Source organism: Phasianus colchicus, chromosome 7, assembly GCF_987193195.1.
Source record: "Phasianus colchicus chromosome 7, bPhaCol1.hap1.1, whole genome shotgun sequence".
NCBI lineage: Eukaryota > Metazoa > Chordata > Aves > Galliformes > Phasianidae > Phasianus > Phasianus colchicus.
The window spans coordinates 34,931,083-34,946,345 of NC_143442.1; the positions used below are offsets into that span (position 1 = coordinate 34,931,083).

At 41.4% G+C, this 15,263-nt stretch overlaps 1 protein-coding gene across 6 annotated transcripts in view; it reads right to left on the reverse strand.

Moving 5' to 3' along the window:
• Positions 1–15,263, reverse strand: part of AGAP1 (ArfGAP with GTPase domain, ankyrin repeat and PH domain 1) — a 292,152-nt gene that overhangs the window by 156,517 nt on the left and 120,372 nt on the right. For 5 of the 6 annotated variants that reach the window (XM_031604524.2, XM_090144531.1, XM_031604522.2 and 2 more), the window contains 2 exons: positions 14,971–15,098; positions 4,372–4,527 (listed from right to left, as the gene is read on the reverse strand). In XM_031604524.2, the coding sequence (XP_031460384.2) occupies positions 4,372–4,527; positions 14,971–15,098 (284 nt within the window). The remainder of the gene's footprint in view (positions 1–4,371; positions 4,528–14,970; positions 15,099–15,263) is intronic. The other variant, XM_031604523.2, reaches the window with a different exon arrangement.

A 15,263-nucleotide genomic window follows, 5' to 3' on the forward strand; every position in this document is an offset into this window, starting at 1 on the left:
AGAAAGATCAGCTATCTAAAACCATGATTTTACGGCACTGTCTTTGATAACATTAATTTAACTTCGTTTTTTGATCATGTCATTCTCCTACTTTTCCACGCTGAGAAAGTTGGAATTTCAAGAATAGGTACCCGCTGAGATTGAGAAACAGTTTTCTGAACAGAGAAAAGAAACATCAACAAGAGAAAAATGAAATCAATGTTTAAAACTTGACTTGGCTTTCTCTAAGGAGAACTGCCCTATGGAGTGAGCTCACAGAGTTCCTTCGTGACTACAGGAGTTTTAAGAAGTCATTCAGATTCTGGTCAATTACTGTGAAAGAACACACAAGTATATTCCTTTTGACAGATTTATTTTATTTTAAAAAAGAAAGGAAAAAAAAAAAGAAAAAAGGAAGAGCTGAAAGTCATCCTCCTTAATAACTGATCTGACAAGTGACAACTTCACTCCATTACTTTTCAATAGGAACATTACTCACACAATATTGAAAATGGGAAAACATTTTCATGTGCTTTTCAAATCACAGATGATGTATGAAACGAATGCATTTGCGGTGTCCAGTGCCACAATGGAAAGCTAATGAAAACCAGAGCAATACAAGACACTGAGTTTGATTTCTGGCATAAAGGGATGACTGAAAGGCAACGACATCGGGAGTTAATACTCGTTTTCCATCTTCCCCCACTGAGCAGGAGGAGGGATGGAAGGAAGAAAATGCCCCCAGCATTGCTTTAGGGGGCGAGGGGAAGGAGGGAAGGGGAGGGGAAAAAGCCCACGGAGGAAGACTTGAAGTAACAGCATCCTAAGCACCACATTTACCCAGCGGGGAGGCTGTGCTTTTCCCGGCTCTGCCGGGAGCAGGCTCCTATCACTAGTTACTATGGTTAGGGGCAATGGAATGACATGGCAGGGAATTAAACAAAGAATAAATGAAAGAAAGCAAAACAAGTGGGAGGGATGAAATCCAATGTTCAAGATCACTATTGTTCCTCTTCCTTCAAGACAGATTTCTGAATCTGAAAGTGCCACTTCCCAATAATAAAACACAAAACAATACTTCAATGGCGCAAAGCGGCCGTAAGTGACATTTTAAAGGAACTCAATGAAGGTAGCCAAATCCTTGGGAGGGAAGTTGTCAACTTGAATGTTTCTTTTTGTCTTGTTTTAAAAGAAAGGATCCCGTCTCTGAAAGGCAATCTAAATACTATGCACTCATTTATTTATTTTTAAATCATCGCATCTTCTCTTCCAGAAAAGGAACTGCAGCAGAAAAGGACGCTGCACATAGCAGGGAAATGCTTCAAAGCAAAATGTTGTCAAATGCTGCAAGCATAGAAATCTGGGAAGGGATATTAGTCAGATCCTTTCTGGCTGCTGGTAATACATGCAATTTTCAAGGGGAGAATTCTATCAGGCTCCACTGTTTGTATCACGTAGTCAAATAGAGAGGTACCCTACTCTTTCATGCTTTTGCATTTATAACGTATCCATTTCATTTTAGATCATATAAATTAAAAAAACAGACACTAAACCACACTGGATCAACATTTGCTAGGATCTTCTTTGATGTCACGTTAACACTTTTAGCAATCCTATTTAAAACTTTACAGCGAACCAGAGAAGGTCCCAAAAAAATCAGAAACCAAAACAGAAACAAAACCTGCCTGAATGCCATTCGACCTATTTTCCCTTTGCACCAGAAGTCATCTGCAGCCTTACATCAGCACTAAACCTTTCCCAAATCAGAGCCTAGAGATGAGATTGCTTTCGACCCAGGAAAATACAGCAGCTGAGCTCGGGCACAAGCAGAATCCTGCACCCACAGCCCAAGAATACCAGCACTGATCTCTAATATACTGAACTAGAGAGGTTTATCTAACTTTTTAAAAGGTCATGACTGCAAACCTGCAATCATGTAAGACAGGTAATGCTGACATGTGAATGGAGCTGCCTCTCGCTGTACCTGAAGTTCATTCAGCCCATAAGAAATCCAACAAGAAGTAACAATCAGTGCTTTGCTGAAGTGTAAATCCTCACCCCTGCTGCACAATAGTTTAACCACCCCTATTTGTACCGTGCAAAAACAAAAGATATTTAACCTTCTGCTTTATTTTAAAGCCTAAGTAGATAATCTCCTATTGCAATGACAGCTTGGCAGAAAGTATTAACATCCAACAAAGTTGTAATGATCAGATAGCACCTATAATGTGCTTCAACAAGAACACGTTTCAAATGCTCAGTCCTATTCCAAATCAAAAGCTGTAAGAGATTTTTAAAAAATCACATCTTCTTTCTGCTTAACCCAATTTTCTTCCAGTGCTAGAAGAACTTCACAGAAGAAACCATGTTACTATGCTTTGTAACAAGGGTCAGTTTGCAATTAAACAAATGCAACGATACTAATCATATACGAGTAACAGCCCAGGAAACAAGCACAGCAAACTAAACACAGCTAACTGACATATTTTCAGTGTCACGTTTTGCTCTTAGCAGACAGGACATCTATTTATTTATAGGCATCTCATCTATTTGTTCAGTCTGATAATTCCAGATTACAGCTTGGCTGACATGGCATGAGACCTGTGTTACGAGCAGGGTCAGCAAACTCCAGGACAGGGATTCCAGGTCATAACATAAAAGACAAAACTAATTCTGAAAAGGTATTATTTTTTTTTTTCCCCACAGCACTTGATTCTTCCCCAAGTTATCTGACATGAAGGCAAATATTAACATCCTCTGGTGCCAGGCAAGAAGGTTCTCCCCGTGCTCTTAGTTATTGCAAACCTGTCTGTTCAATCTGTTTGTAACAAGCAGCTGATTTCATATTCCTCTCAGACCTCTTCCTCGACTGCAGATGCGTATGTTTCCCTTTATTCACTTTCTCAAATTTACACCTACTCCAATATAAATCACCCACAGTTTTCCAAATGTCAACAGCATCTGAACAGCCCTCTCAGCGCCTGATGCACACTCGAGGCAGGAAATGGTCGGCACACGTTCCCACAGAGCTCTGGTGGTCTGGGCTCCGCTCCCAGATTTATGGCTGTGCTTTCTGTTTCCAGGATGACACTGACATCTAGTGGAGTTAATAACTCACGAGTGCTGCTCAGCATCAGCCCTGAGAGCAGCACGGAGATGCACACGGCTCTTGCTGGAAAACCTCGGTGTCAAAACGTGACAGGTTCTCATCAGACACTCAACTTGCATTTTTCAGGAGGATTAAAACTACCTAAACGAAAATTCATCATTTGTATTCATTCCTAGGAGTCTGAAGATCTAAATCAAAATATCACTGACAAGATGGGCACATCAAATATGACCTGTGAGGCTGTGCTGTCACTCAGCACTCCAAAAGCAGGACAGAACTTTTTACTTGCTGAGGAATCAGACCTTGTTTAGATCACAAAGTTTTCAGCATTTCTCTTGGTGTTTCCCTGGAAATGAGCGAGGAGCCGACCAGTGCTGGGAAGTGAACAGGACATCAGGTTTGGAATACAAAATACACTTTTTTTTTTAATGATAACAGGGAAAACGTGGCTTGCCAAACGCAACTCCTGCATAGCTGCAGTCACCAAAGAGCTTGCACAAGAGTGTTTGTTAGAATGCACGGTTAGAAGTGTCAAAAAACTGATTACAAAACCACAATTACACACACAGTACAATCCCAATTCAGTGAGACTGCTAAAACAAGGGGACCATCACTCAAAGCTTCATTCTCGTTTCCCAAAGCACTTGTGCACAGCAAGGGTCAATCACTGAGGACCAGTTGAAGTGTTTTGGTTTGGGTTTTCTTTTGTTTGTTTTTTTTTGCCTCTCAATGAAGCCAAACCCATATTCTAGGAAGGAAGACAATAAAATGTCAGCTTCATCTCCATCATACCTTTTAACTCTGGGAAAGCAAATTGAGACAGAAGTAATCAAAGGCTCAGGGGCAGCTACTTTCCAGTACCCCACAGAATTCCCATGGCAAACACTGACAGCTCTCTACAAACACTGGATACCTCACAAGGAAGCCCCGAGCCAGCAGAATTATTCAGAACAAGGACAGGGTTTAGGAGCAGAGGCCCAGCTTTGTCTTCGGTCACTGAAGGTGGGAACCTAGGGAACCTGGGCAGATCTTATAACCAAAGTCACACAAAGGCTCCAGAATTCATCCGCTGGAATTCCCAGTGTGGTGACTTCACCGCTTTACATCCTCAAAGAGAACAGCCCCATTGTCATTCTAAAATGCTTTTTGCTTTCAAGCCTACAGATCCATCTCACCACTCCTGTCTGGATTAGACCAGCTCAACTCAAGAGGGTTGAAGTTCAGGCCATGGTCACAGAGCACGACTAGAAACACAGCAACAGTCTCTTCCTTGGCTCACTCACCGTGAAGAGGTTGGATCGGCGCTTGGACTGTTTACGGACAGGAGTTGGTGTGTTGGCAGTGGGAGGAACATCAATCCGTAGCTCCTTCTGGCTGGTGCTTGGAGTTGATGGGACAGAGGAGGAATAATCACTTAAACTCCCTCCTCCATTACTGGTCTGCAAGGATTAAAGTCAGTTTTAAACAGCGGTACACTGCTTTCAAGAAATTGCAATCCTCAGCTGCATCTTATTTAGTCCTGGCACCTGAGAATAGCAGCCTAAGCTCAGAAACACAGCAGCCCTGCCCTACTGCCACTTTTCCATGCATTTCCACAGCAAGCCTTTAAATACTTTTTCCACGCCTTCCTTTTTTTTTTTTTTTTAATCTGAATATTTCAGGCACACTATCATTCTACACAATATACCCCTAGATGGATAGAAACAATTTCATTTGTTGTGTTAGCGTAGGAGTAAGCAAAACACTGGGGAAAGGCTGTACATTTTACTTTTCTGCTTCAATTCTGCCTCAAACCTAGAAAAAATATCTTGAGCAACAGGACTGCATAGCTGGACTTAATCCTAGTCTGGAATCAGCCCGCTGAGAGCTAATCAAGGAAATGAAAAAACAATCCAACAAGGCTGTAAAATGGTTCCTGTAGTAATAGGTAGCTCTTAAGACATTTGCTGAAGCCATGAAAACCATTGGCACAGGGATACAGAGCTTAAAAGACATTCCAATTTAATCAAAGCAGCCCAAACGTAAAGTTACATCATAGTCTCCTAAGAAATTAAGTAGTCACTCAGTGAGTCTACAGAACTATTAATGAACTGATGTCACAAGTGACTAATAGAGGAAAGGCAAGGAAAACAGACTGGAAAAGTACCAAAATGTGATTAACGTTTTGATTTTTTTATTAGACATAACAAATGGGTATTAAAAACATCATTAAGAAGGATGCAGGGATAATTTACAGCTTTTTGTTGTTTTTTTTTTTTCTTTTTTTTTTCTATGAGGTACACGTGCATCCTCTGGGGACATGCATGCTATGTATGGTGAGTGGGGACTGAGGCAAGGCAAAGGTGGAGAATTCCAGAGGTTTTTGGAGAAGAGAAGCAGAAGTACTGGACAACAACTCCAAGGTAACTTATGGGAGGGGAAATGATCTGCAATGCTCATGAGAAGGTGAAAAGATGTACCTGAAGCAAATGAGTTTCCTATAAGAAGCAAGGAGAGAAGGGAAAATAGGGTACTTAGGGGATGCCTAAGGAGAAGCATTTTCCCACAGCAATTCATTTTAATTGCTAAAGCTAGGAATTCACCAGGTAAAGTTGCTTCACAGGTAAAGAAGGTAGTCCAATGTTTCCCCTTCAGCATTGCCCTTCACTACTGACACATGGAGCTGCCATACCCTGCTTGGGAGGCACAGCAATACAGCACTTCCATAACACAACCCTCAGAGGTCAGAGCAAGGATCAGGACCTCAAGTGGAAGGGAAAACCCCTGAAGGAGAACCAAGCAGGAGACAATTCTTCTTTGCATCATCCACTTAGCATTTCTTTCAAAAATTTCAAGGTTTTCTTTGGTGTTTAATTCCTTTCTTTTCTTTTAAAATTCAAGGTTAAAACAAAGAGGCATGAGTCCAAAAGCTCATGCTTGCACTAAAGGGTCAATCAACGCAGCCACAAATCCAGGAGTATCACTTCCAAAAGTCAATACATGCAAACGTTCCTCATAATCTGTCCTACAGGTTAGGAGTTAAAACACATGAAACAAACTTCCTGATGGAGAAAAGTGTCCTGTTTTCCCTTTAAGAGAAGGATATGAAATGTTATCTGCCCTTCCTTCTGAGTTAGAGAAGGGCTGCTGCCAGGAAGCCAGAGGTAGGGGGGTACTGGAACTAACAGATGATCTGACTGAGGTTTTCCTACAGTGTTTCCAAGCACAGAGAGAAAGTAGAAAGCAGAATGTGAAAGTAGCCCAAGTGACTAAAACAAAGCAAATACAAGAGTAAGAGCTGGAATTATCATTTTTAGTGTCCTATCAGCAAGCAATAACGAACAATGAGAAGAACTACCTGTGAAGAATTGGCCTCAATTTACCCCACATTCACTTTCCTCTCTTTCCTTTCTCTATGGTGTCTTGCTGAGATAGCAAGTAAAAGGTCAAATGGACAGGACAGTAAATAAGCTGCAGGAAAACACACAACAAACCTGTGAAAATCAGAGATCGCTCCTCCAAAGAATCACAGGAAGGGCTGTGGCAGACAAAGGAAGGTTTAGGAGAACATCTGAAAACTCAGCAGCTATGAAATGGCGTAAGAAAAGGAAACCAAAGATGCTGAAACTAGTAACTGGTCTAAAGGAATGGCTTTTGGACCACAGTGGTAAGGTCTTGCTGCTCTTTTTGCCAAACTGAGGAGGGAAAAGAAAGAAATTTAAGCAAGTAATGAATAACAGGAACTGAAGGTGCAGAACACATCTAAGATTAGAACCATGCAGCTGAAAGGCTCAGCACAGGAGGGCAAAAAAGATGACAACAAGTGATGAAGATGGTGGAAGAAAAGAACGATCGTGCCTGAAGAATTAAGAAGCTTTTCCTTTCTGTATGAGAAAGAACACTCAACAGTACAAAGGAAGGACTAAAATATTCTACAGTGATGACAGGACGCGAACCACAAGTTGTTGAAAACAAAGGGATGTAGCTATGTTCTGCTTCATGATACTGAAAAGCTTGACAACAACGCATCTGCACCTTTTTGTTAACTAAAACAAGGTAACTGTGATAATTTAGCAAAGCAGCTCATCAACACTACACTGCTCTTACTCCTTGTCTTCAAAAGATCAGGGAGAGAAAATACAAAGAAAAAGGCTCACTGGTCAGGGAGATCTGATCTAAGGACAGGGAGATCACTCACCTATTGCTGTTATGGGCAAAACAGGCTCGGTACAGGGAGATGAACTTAACACACTGCCTCCTGCTAACAGACTAAAGCAAACAAGAATACCTTCCTCCACCCACTCTCTCCTACCTTCTCCCCCCAAGTGGCAACGGAGAATGGGGTTGTGGGCAACTCATAATGCTCCATCTCTGCTGCTCCTGCATGGTCACTCCCTTCCCCTGCTCCATATGGGATGCTGTCCTTCCCCATCTGATCCTGCATGGGATGCAGAGGCTGCAGCTCTCCAAGCACAGCTCCAACACTGCTCCAAACCACAGTGCCATCCCTCAGGCATTGCTCCAGCACAGTTCCAAAGGCAGCAGCTCCCGCAGGCCTCCTGCTGCACTACAGGTTCCTCCACAGCTGCACAGGGAGATGTGTTCCAGACGGTCCCCACGTGCTGCAGGGGACAGCCTGCTCCATCACAGGTCTCTCCTGGTCTGCAGGGAACTGCTGCTGCATGCCTGGAGCACCTCCTGCACTCACCTCGGTGGCTGCAGGGCTGCTTCTCTCACATCTCTCACTCCTTTCTTCCAGCTGCTGTTACAAAGCACTTTCCCACTCCTTAAATCCGCTCTCTCAATGGCCCACCCCAGCATAACTCATAGATCAACTCTGGCCACCAGCAGGTCCCTTCCAGAGCAGTTGGAGCTGCTTCTGGTCTGACCCTGAGCAGTGCTAGGCTCTGCCATCCCAGCAGAGGAAAAACCTCAGCATCTAACCCCAGTACCTTACACCACTCACTTCTATGAGAAACATATTTAATAACCGTGATTAAAATAAATATTCGTCACATTAACGATACAACCTTCACAAACTCCACTTCCATCAACAAAGAATTCTCCACACCAAAGATCCATACAACGTCACCTCAGTGCCAAAGAATAACTTACTGTCCACCATTTGTCCCTTCACTGCACCACAAATTCTCCACAGCTGCCACAACATCTGGCATCACCCAGTCCAGGTTTTGCCCATTACCTCTCCTCCCAGTCACCATCCTTGTCTCCAATCCCCCAAGTGCCCCAGCTGGGCATGGCAGCTTCACATCCATGGGCAGCTCAGCTCTCCCACTTCTCCTCAGCAGGACCTTGTCACAGAAATCAAATGCCACAGCAAAGATTTCTATCCTAAGCACAGTAAGGATTCTGTAGAATGTTACCTTTTTAATATTTTCTCATCCTACAGGATCATCTTATACTTACTGCATTGATGTACAGCCTCATGGATTTTGAGGTGATTTGCTTTCCAGGAATAAATCCTCAATGATAACATATTTGGGGCATACTAGTTCACCCAGACACAATGATCCCATACAGCTTCTTCCATAAAGTCCTGCTGGCAGTGTTTCCCTTCACGCACACCTACCTCCACTTAGCTGCCAACAGTCTGAATAAAATTCTGATGCTGGTTCAAAATACACCATGTCTTCACTGGAGTCAAGCACTGAATTTAGGACACATGGCAAATAAATATAATTCACAGAATTTAGCATCCAAAGCCATAAAAATCAAGCTAGTGAATCTGAAGAACAGACTTGCTTATGACACACGAAACCCAACACGTATCAAATACAAACCCATCTACTAACTGCAGACAAACTGGCCAAATTTGTGGCAGTCAAAACCATCAAGTAAGTACTCTAAAGCCCATAGGGACGTTACACACCTTAACATTACCTTAGCAATGAAGTTTTTCCACTAGGCTGTTCTCAAGACATGAGATACCTGAGAAAGCAGCACAAGGGCCACTGTTCTGCATTGTGGCTTTAACCACAGTCTTGGTCAACCAGATGGACCTAGGTAGGAAAACTATTAGCCTCAGCAGAAACATTTATCTTCCCCATTCAGCTATCTTGGCTGATGGCTTTACTTTTCTGCCTGTAGCAAGGCAGCACATTTACTTTCAAATGTGCCAGGCTTTTGGATGTACATAATGCAACGTGACCTTTTTTTCCTGCTAGGGAAACACACAGCTTGATGGTGTCCAATGAACCTGTACATGTTGTTGTAAAAAAGCTTGAAAGTCCTTCATTTCATTAATATGTTATTTTGAGAATGCATCTTGCATGAATGGCCAATATTCCATTTGCAGAATACCTCTAGCACCTATACACATATCCATCTTCATCACCACGTGGATCATTGCTGTAAGAACCTCAGGGTCAAGGCAACAAACACAAACGTAGCAGATATTTGTCACTACACTGTTACAAGACAAAAGCAACTCAGATGAATCTCACTCTGGTATCCACATGTCCAATTTTGTCAATTCAATGCAGTTACCCTCAAAGGTAAACACTGCCAATAGGGACTAGAAGACTTTAAAAACCTGTCATGAGATTCCTGTTGATACCTTATTAAAAAAATATATACAAAACACTGTCCACAGTTGTGTGCTGAGAAGGGATCAAACCCATCCAAATGGCACACTTTCACAAATGCACGTTAGCTTTTACTTATTTCAGCACCACCAGGAAACAAACCAGTGAGTTCACCTTGCATGCCAGACTTGCATTAGCAGAAGGCTGGGCTTATTTTTGGGGCATGCTCCTAACCAATTACACAAAGGCTGCAAAATATTCACCTTATAACTTGCAGGGCCAATAATTCATAAAGCATACAGTAAAAACATCAGGCAAAACCAATGAACGACAGGAAGAATAAAGTTGAACTTTTTCTTCTTATCAAATTACCCAAAAGGAATGGAATCAGTGTTTTTCTTCCCTCCAGATATAACAGGACAACCACCAAGAAAAACCACCCCAACCTCTGCTTGAGGAGAACACGAAGGCAGCAGGTACTACATCTAAAACAGATGAGACTGCCAGAGCTTCAGGGAGCCTAGAAGCAGCTGGAATAAAGCAAACCTTGATCAAAAGCAGAGATTCCATACTCTATGACAGAACGCATTTGGTTTCTGCACCTTCCGTTCTTGGGGAAGAGGAAGAAAAAGTGCATTTCTGCAGAAATACAGAAAATTCCCTAGTCAGGACATTTTTTCTCTGCACACTTGTGTACGGTGTTGTTCTTGAAAGCTCCATTATCTCTGTCTTTTTTCTGACAACACTATAGGTAGGAGTTCAATCTACTCAAGGGATTTTGGTCATGCGCAGGCACACATCCAAAGATGGATTGAAGATGAAAGTGTTTAGTCCTTGCCTCAGCAAAAGCCAGAAAGCTTTGACTGTGTTGCCATGGAATACAAATTTCACACTGGATTTCAAACCTACACCCAGATAAACAAGTGCTGAGATTTCAGTACGTCTCACCCTCTGCACTAAGACCAAATATGGGAAAACAGTACAGTTTAACCTCATCCTTTGGGACATATTAGGACTTGTTAATCTAAGGAGTGTTTGCCTTTTCTTGTAATGAAAAGGCAGAGGAAAGATTAGATTTCTCTTGTCAGACCTATCAGACTGATAGAGCTCAAGACTGAGTACCAAGAGAACTTAAGACAGCTTGGCTAAAGTAAGCTGGCACATCCAAAAAAATTTATCAGTGAAACTACCAATGACTTTCAATTAACAAAATGTGACAACAGGCTTCAATACTGCAGTTGCAGCCACTGTTTTATGAACTAAAGGAAGATCAAGTCTGAGCCTGAAATTTAAAGTGACCTCAGAAAGGAAGAGATAAAAGCAGACTTTACAAAAACTAATAGGAATATGAATACGGTCTTGCAAGGACAAAGAAAGGAAGAAAAAGTGCACCAACAGATGAACTGAAATGTAACATCCCAGTCCTGCAGAGCACACTTCCCTGTACATGTGCTCTGTGCAGCTGAATGAAGGGGAATACATATACTTACAGATATATAAAACATTCACTTTAAATGAACATTAGAGATTACTTAAAATTAATCTTGCACATACAGAACATTATGATGCATGCTGCAATGGCACTAAATGCAATTTGCACTTCTCTATTTGATCGTGCAAATTATAACAAAACATTTCTCCCAAGTGATCCCCACTGTAAATAAGATAATGGTGCCCTGTTATTTACTACTTACCACAGTCAGGTCTCACATACAGTAAAATAATGGATGATTAATTAGACTGCACTTTTCTTGTAATAGTTTAATTTATGTATTTAGACCGTTGCTGTAAAAAACTTCTTGGAAGCCTAATGTAAGCCATAAGTAATGCATCTTTATGAGACTGCAGCAAGTAGCAAGCTCATATGCTAGCCATACCTGAGCTGCAGCTTAGCAGTATGTATGTATGTAAAATCCCATACCTTTCAGAGATGCAGTGTTGATCTCCTGGGAATGCCACACTGCTGACCAGAGCATGGAGAGTGGGACATTTAAGGCCCCTCTCTATCATTACTACAGGCATGTGTGGAAAAGTGCTGGTACACGTGGAAAGGACATGTTGTCATTTTAGTTCTCTCTCAGAGAACTTAAACAGGCAAAACCCATGAAACAGAGAAAGGTATCAAATGTCATGCGATTTTCAGATGTTTTATCAACAAAGTAAACTATGCAAAAGGTATAGGCACATCTTTGGGTAACCAATGGGTTATCAGGAATAGGGTCACTTCACATGACAGTTTCTGACACACCTTGATCCTTAGTAGAATACATAGAAGACTAAATGTCTTCATTAAACAGCAGTTCTTCCTTGCATAACAACTCAATCTAGTTCTTGAAGCATTCAGAAAGATCAGAATATGAAAAATCATGAATGATATCCTTGAACTTGAGAAAAAATATTTTGCATGAATTCTGTACTGCCCTGAAAGCCCACGTGTGGATGTGAATTGCTTGCACCAAAGGTTACTGACCCTGGCTATCAAAGCCTTGCAGGTAAAACCCTCACCTTGACAATATAAAAAAAAAGCTAGAGAAGGAAAACAAAAGCAGTACCTACTGCAAATACAAGCAGAGCTTTGTCACTGGGATAGGAAGCATCTCACATTCTCTGAGACAGCAGTCTGGAAATACATATGTACCCAAGCACAGGCATACCTATGATTATTTTCTGGCCAGAAATGTGACCTAGATGCTCACTAACTAGGACTACTAACGTAAGAGTAGATACACATCCAAACACACAAGCTTTTCACAGTTTGAAAACAGAAAATACTCAGTGTAAAAGTCCTTGCGTGAATTAAGCTTTAGTATTTACCCCAAGATATGCTAAGGGCTAGCCTGGGTATAGTGACACTATTCTTTTTCCTCCGAAGGTTAAGCTCTTGAACACAGAATCATCTGTAGAGTTTGAAGACGTTGGATTGCCAAAGTAATCCAACTGGAGAAGGAAAATCATCTTATCTGCAGTGATCTGTGTAACCACTACTTGTGAAGATCTTAATTCCTGTGGAGAATGCAGGTGACAGTGCCTTCTAAAGACAGCATTTCTGGGAAACCTCACTGAAACATCCTCACATCCAAAGAGGTGTTCTAAAGATCACAGGCCAATCCTCTTGTCAGGATCAGAGGTGGTAAATTCTCCCCAGAATCACCTAGAACTTGGAACTGCATTTGTAATATTCTCTTAAGTCTAGGGTAAGGACTCACTCTAAACAAGGTCCTACTGTCATTAAGTGCTGCATCAAGACAACGGGACATGAAGCAGGTTTATGGTCCAAGGCATGACAGAGTCTCAGAAGACAGGCATCTCTGGGCACAGCTGCAATTACTTCTGTTAATTATGTCAGCCAACACATGTGGTAAAGAACATAATTCCAAGATTACAGGAATAGATTTTAGGGATCCTTATCATGAGTTACCTTGATTTTCCCAAACAGTTCTTATTCCTGGCAAGAAGTATGTTCTGTAGGTGAAATACTTGTCTAGAATTTGGTATTTGCTGCTACTGTCCAAACTGTCCTCGAGTGGGAAACTGTTAAGAACAGAGATATTTCATGTTCTCCAAACCAAACAGGCTTTATCAACAAGAAGATCAATCACAACTGTTACAAGAAAATGAAGAACAGAGATGTATTTGGCTAAAATTGGGTTGTAAAAAGTATCACCTATCCCTCTGTAGGATGTCTTGGAAAACTATATGACAATCAGCAGAGGAAAAGAGCTCCTGATCAGATCCAAGAATAAGATCACAACTGGAAATTGTGCCATTCAAACACCTTGTAACACATTTCTATTACAGCAACTTCCCTCTTCGACCACTGAACAGGATGGGTCTTAGAACCAAAGTTCTACACAGCATAATTCATCTTGGTCTAAAAGTATGAGCTTATAGAATTGTCTGGAGGAATTGGATCAGGAGAAAAGCATTTTACACGGGGCTACTTCCAAGTGCTAAGGGAAATGACCTGGTCAGAAAGTGGCTGAATGTCATATACATGTAGAAACTGAAGAAATTCTTCCATATGAGGAACTTATTTCACCATGAAGTGAAAACTGTGCTACAGTTCTTCAGAAGAGTCACAATCTGAGGCTGGTACTTGGGTTGAACATGGCACTGCAAAGAACTCCACAGCTAAACTGGCATCCACACCTGCAGAGTTAACATGATGGTGGAGGCTTCCATTAGGGTACAAAAGGAGACCAGGAGAACTAGAACCTTCATCCAGTGGCACAAATTTTAAAAGAGTGTTTCTAAAAGACACTGACATGTCAAATGAGAGAAAAAAATTCTCTCCCACAAAGATAGCGTAATTCTTCACTATACTGGTTTTGCTAAAAAGCAGAAGGATTGATAGACAGAACGAAACGTGAAATGGATTGTTCAAGACTGCTGTGTAACCTCAGAAGACATTACTGGCATTTAAGACTTAAAAATCTGCCAGGAGAGATGGTGGGTATCAGACATTTCCAACTGCTCCAGTGAAAATCAGGACAGTAGGCCACAGTTCTGGTCATACACCGGAGGGGCTGGGAAGATGGCCTATAAATCTAACTATCAAGAGTGAAAGAGCACAGTGGGAAACAGTTCTTCTGTCTGCAGAAGTCTTGTATATAAACACTGGAGCTTGTATTTATCCACTCTGTGAATATACACAGATTATCAGTTGTCAGTAGAAAAAGATGCTGCGGGAAGATATCACAGCAGAAATACAGACGTCAGTATTAATGCACATGGGTAAAAACTGTGCACATTAGAAATGTTTAGTATTAGCCAAATGTTTCCAAAACCACAGTACATTGGCTTCAAGGCCAGCACGTTTTCCTGCCATAAATAAAAGCAGCTTTTTGTTTCATTTTCCTCTATTTACGTGTCATTAGTAATATATACTGCTAGGCCATTAGATGGAATCATTTCAACTGAGCATCAACAGAGACAGGCAATTACAACTGCACACAGTGGTAACCAAAGTAAAATTCTAGTGCCAAGCACTCAGATACACCAGGTACTATTGCTCATGCAACTGAATGAGACCAATGACCACAAACATTGTGAGGTGATTTTAAAAAGCTATACAGCAAATCCTGCTACTGTGACAACCAGTCTGCTCAGAGCAGCAGGCTGCTGGGCATAATCAGTACTATGAAAAGTGGTTTAAAGGCAAAGTAAGTCACCACCACAGTTATGTGAAACAAAGTAAAGACAATTAAAAATACTGCTTTAAACTACAGATCACTGATACCTTTCAAGAAGTGCCAACTACCTATATCAAGCAGGAAAATGAGCAGTGACATTACATACACTAGATGAAAAGCAACCTATTGGCTCATTTTTAAGGCAAGCACTGATTTTAGGCTGTACCTGGCTGATATGTACAGCAGAAACCTGGGCAGAACACACAGATGAGTGACTTGGAGAGTTTGGTAGGGATTTGCAGGGTCCAATTGAGAGCTGCTGTTTCTTCCTCGTTGCAACGATCTTCTGAGCAACTAAAAAACAAAACAAAAACAAATCATTCAGGCAGATAAGCTACAGATAACACTGAAAAACATGGCAAGTCAAAAATACACAGAATATACAAAATACAAAATAGGGTACAGCATGATTTTTCCCACTGTTGAAGGCTGCTTGAAAAACTGAGCATAATGCATCCA